Raw genomic sequence first — 4,949 nt, forward strand, 5'->3', positions numbered from 1 at the left:
ACATCTCTATTCACAAAAAATTCTGAAGTGGATGCTTGAAGTCCAAAGACGTGTATAATCTCACTAATAAATGATACCTCCTACGCTTATGAAGAAACCTTTGTTGTTAAGCTGAGCTCTTAATTTATTTTCTTCATCTTGATTATAAACTATGTTGCTTGGACTCTCAAAAAATGTTGCTGCACCAACCGACATGATCCAACATTCATCCAACAGCATTTTGGAGAGTCCGAACAACATAGATTATAACAAGGTATTGTGCAAAATGTTAGAATGGACTATGCAAAAACAGATACACAGATATCAATGGTCGTACATGAGGGTTACAATAAAAATTCATTAAAAAAAAATCACAATTAATTCAGAATTTGGGAGCAATAAATAGTACACCCTACAACATTCAAGTGAAAACTACACCTGTAGGACAAAAAGCAACACAAAATTCCACATCCTTCCTCTTTAATCTAACAAGGGAAAAATCCCTCACCTGGTCATCCACAACTCATGAGAACTATAATGGATGTGAGATCGCATATTTCATAGACAAGCACAAGAAAACTGCAAGTGGAAAACTAACAAAAGGGTTCAACAAGGAAGCAGAAGATGCACTTCCACTTGGTCCACCTGAAGGTGGAAATGCTATGATTGATCCAGATGACGGCACCATAGAAGTATGTGGACCATCATTGGGAACACCACCAGATTCAGAAGGTGAAGGAGCAGGAGCAAACATTGAGTCTGGGCCTACTGATGTAGGTGGGGCAACAAGCGGAGGAAATTGTTGGGATCCTGCAAATTTTTTATTGCGTTAAGCAAAAGAAACAAAAGAACATTTTTGGCAGTCTAATGAAATGATCTGCTGAAAAGAAGTCAACAAGCTTTAAGTATACTTTGCAGATGTAGTTCTAAATTTTAAAGGTTCTACAGAAAATGAAATGCCTCAAAAGTCAATGTAACTAATTGATTGAATAAGTTGTCTTTCATGTGGTATATTCATATAGAAATTTGTAGCATAATGCATGAGGATGACCAGAACATATTATTAAGCACAACACAGCAGATATTTGTTTATCTGTATGACGGAATATCAATTGAATGCTTACCAGGGCATCGAGGTTGAAGAGATGTGGATAATCTGCATCCAGCACAAGGACATACAAAGTGTCAAAGGCCATAAGCAACAAAAATCAGAGACCACATAGCTAAGAAATTAAGTGCAAAAAATGGAACTATGATACTCACGTAGTGATGATGGTTCCATTAACAACGCCTCCATAATTGCAAGAAGTCACATTGCAACCACCACCAATCTGTTGTACAGTGACATTTCCGAGCATGAGATTGCTGTTCTTGCACTGCATGCTTGAGCAAGAAACTGCAAAGGAAGCTGGCATGCAGTACAAACTGCAAAACAACCAGCAATATCATGATCAGAACTTCCAAAAGACCTGGATAACTGCAAATGAAATTGAAAGCCGATAATCTGCTGACTTACTTCCGGCTCCCTGGTCCACAACTGCATTGCACACAGTGGCTAGCAGTAATAGCATAGCTCCCATTCGCAACAGATAAGGCATAATCTGAGGCAGATCTTGGGAAGCTAGATGTACACGCTGCAGAGAGAGAAAACGACATCTATCATTATCAAACATGTATCATCAAAGAAATTAAGCAGATTAATTTATTGCAATGTGCAAAGGTTCTGCTAAGTTTAGCATAATTAAAGTTATATCCTTGTTTACAAACACTGGATATACAACAATGGAATATTATGGCAGAGAATTTTGTTAATGAAATCTCCAAGCAGATGCTACTAGAGACATTACAACCTTAAGAATAATTAAGAACATGAAACGATTAAAATTCAAAAGAAGAAATACTTTTGAACTACAAGAAATGGAAAGAGTATCTGTTTCTGAGTTAACCAAAAACAATATATTACCAAACAATATATTATATCCAATGTACGAACAATGATTCATGTTCTGCTCTTTTAGACACCAAAAACAGTAAAGAAAAACTCTCGACATGATACTCTGGGCTTATGGCCTTGTGCTACAGTAACATGCCTTTTCAAAGAACTTTAAGCATTTCACTTACATCTAGTGACAAGAAGAGATTGTTCCAGGTACACACAACTGCTGATTACATAATCTGACGTATTGAATGATGAAGTATAACCATACTGGTCATCCTAAGCAGTTTTCATCCAAAAATAATATCAAACTTGTATTCGTATTTGCTTCATAAGCCTTAGCATGACATCAACTATTAAAAGTAATTAAGTAACTTCAGTTATAACCATTGTCTAAATAAAGTCCTAGCTTGCTCACAACTGATTGCTTGATTAGATTACAGAAGGGAAAAAAGGAAGGCATGAAGGAGGATTCTTATGTTGGACATGAAATCGTCATTAGTTCAAATTACATCCTATATATGCATTAGAAGGTTATATCGAACCTTCTTTCATATGTACTACATCCACAAAACCACATCGAACAAATTTACCAATAGCATGACATGCATGCCTCTCAGCAAAATTGGCCCTTCGAAAGGAGAGTACCAAGAAGCTACATTAAATGTAGATGCACATTCTTCATAATATGTTTCCTACCCATTCAAAATTACTTATATAGCTTGAATAATCCAAGTTCCTTTCATTCTAAGTACATGAAAATCCAATTAATCATGCATATGCATATGGTATACATACGGTGAATACAATAGATGGAAAATCAAACACTTTGACACCCTACATAGGCATAAACACACACACACAACAACAACAACAACAATAACTACAACATACCCACTATAATCTCACTTGGAGTTTGGGGAAGGTAGAGTGTATGTAGACCTTACCCCTACCTCATAGATATAGAAAAGTTGTTTCCGATACACCCTCGGCTTAAAAAAAAAAAAAAAAAAAGCATTTCAAAACAGTTTGAAAAGGGGAACACATAAATGAAAGCAGTAGCAACAATGATATAATGTGAAATGGAAAACAGTACGAAAGAAACACATATAAACAGACAGAAAGAAAGCAGAAAAACAAAGAAAAAGAGAGTGAGTTGCTGACCAGACAAGGGAATTGAAAGAATGTCACCCTCCTTAATAGAAGGAGCCCCTAATGCATTGACATTCATAAGGTCAGTGAGAGTGGTGGAGTACCTAGCAGCAATCCCTGCAAGAGTATCTACAGGTCTAACAACATAGGACATGTAAATAGCAGGAAGATTATTATCAGTCCCATTATAGCAAGTACAAGGAAGAGGAATCCAAAGGTTGGCTCCAACACTGAGCACTGAAGGGTCAGGACCCACAGCATTGGGGTTTCCTTCCTTGATCTGGTCAGCAGAAACAAGACCACCATAGATAGTGTCAGCAATCAAAGACAGAGTATCAGAAGGCCTAGTCTTGTAATGAACAAAGGCAGACTTAAAGATCCCATCCACACAAGAACAAGTAATAGGGACTTTAAGGAATAACTTAGCTGGAAGTATATGGTTTTCAACATCTGGGTATGAGATATCAATAGCATTTGTAGTGAGAAGAGAGATCGGGTCGGCCTGAAAGAGTGAGGCCACTTCAGAAACCTTAAGGTCAGTATAAAGAGAGTAACCAAGAAGGGAAGAGCATGTGTCAGAGTTGGAACATGGCTCAATAGTAGATTTTGAGGTTGTGGGGTGGATGAAGCTCAAGCTCAACAGCAGGAACAAGAAATGTAGCATTTTTCCCAGACAAACTTTGGTACCTCTGTACACTAATTTTCTTGCTTAGCAGAAACACACACACCAAAAAAAAAGAATTCTTGATTGTGTTTCAGTAGAAGAAAAATGGGAGGATTTGGGATTGGAGAGAGTAAAGAGGTTTCTTGAATAGGGTGGGGAGGGGTACGGAGTGAAAGTGATGAGGGCCAGCGGCAGGGGATGGAGGTTTTTTGGTAAGGGAAGAAAGAAAGTATAGTTTAATTTGAAAGAAAGAAGCAAATTGTGGAAAAAGCAAATGGAGGAGACAAAGGTGCAGCATAAAGTGTGCGCCGGTTCATCCAGACAGTCTTTAGTCGCAATCTTGGTCTTTGGGCTTTTTTTACCAATTCTTGCTTTCCCTATTTTGCCCTTATTATGATTGGTACTTATTTGATTGGATATAAAATTTAAATAATTAAAAAATATTTTTATAATTTTAAATTAAATATATGTATGATTCCATTAAATATTACTCCAATCTTAAACATATCACATGAAAAATTAAAATTGAAAAATTATTAATTAAATATAAAATGCTACTATCTTTCTCTAAATATAATAAAAGAAAGTTATACACATAAACCCAACAACTAAAAAAAAGCTAAAATTTACATAAATATATATCTTAAGTTATAATTATTATATAATATTCCGTATAACAAAACTAGTTACACATATTTCAAATTAATCATAAAATATTCCATCTTTTATACTTTCTCTATCTAAAAATCTCATACATATCAAACACCATCTTTAGATCGACTAATGCTCCTTATTTATGCCTAAAATCAAGCAATGATTATCTGGCGGTTTCAAGATTTAAAAATTCAAACATTAACTGATCAAATTGTTCAACTTCATTATCTTCTTCAATTACTTTTGAGGTTTGTTTAATTTTTTTCAACTTTACTAAATCAAATTTTTTCGATTTTCATTGTTGCATGTGTGTAGTTCTCAAAATCTCAACATGGTAATGACATTTCGGTGTGAGCTTTATTTTATTTCTTAATTTTTCAACTATTCCAAATCAAAGATTTTTGAATTATTTTTTTCATGTGCTTGATTCTCAAAATCTAAGTATTGTAATGGAGTCTGATCCGAGCTTTAGTTTAGGACTTAGTTAGTTACATGTTAAAGAACAAATAATTTTTGTTGTTGGATTTGTTCCTAAAAAGTTCGATTATGAAGATTTCAATTTCA

The 4,949-nt window shown here is 35.1% G+C and overlaps 1 protein-coding gene across 1 annotated transcript; it reads right to left on the minus strand.

The window, feature by feature from the left end:
* Positions 1-317: 317 nt before the first annotated feature.
* LOC107868069 (lysM domain-containing GPI-anchored protein 1) lies at positions 318-4,057 on the minus strand. Its single transcript, XM_016714636.2, has 5 exons — positions 3,080-4,057; positions 1,496-1,613; positions 1,243-1,404; positions 1,104-1,135; positions 318-789 (listed from the first exon to the last, which is right to left on the minus strand). The coding sequence occupies exons 1-5, from the start codon at positions 3,729-3,731 to the stop codon at positions 512-514; spliced, it is 1,242 nt and encodes a 413-aa protein (XP_016570122.1). The 5' UTR covers positions 3,732-4,057; the 3' UTR covers positions 318-511.
* Between the last annotated feature and the right edge of the window lie 892 nt (positions 4,058-4,949).

Source organism: Capsicum annuum, chromosome 4 (genome assembly GCF_002878395.1).
Source record: "Capsicum annuum cultivar UCD-10X-F1 chromosome 4, UCD10Xv1.1, whole genome shotgun sequence".
Classification (NCBI taxonomy): Eukaryota; Viridiplantae; Streptophyta; class Magnoliopsida; order Solanales; family Solanaceae; genus Capsicum; species Capsicum annuum.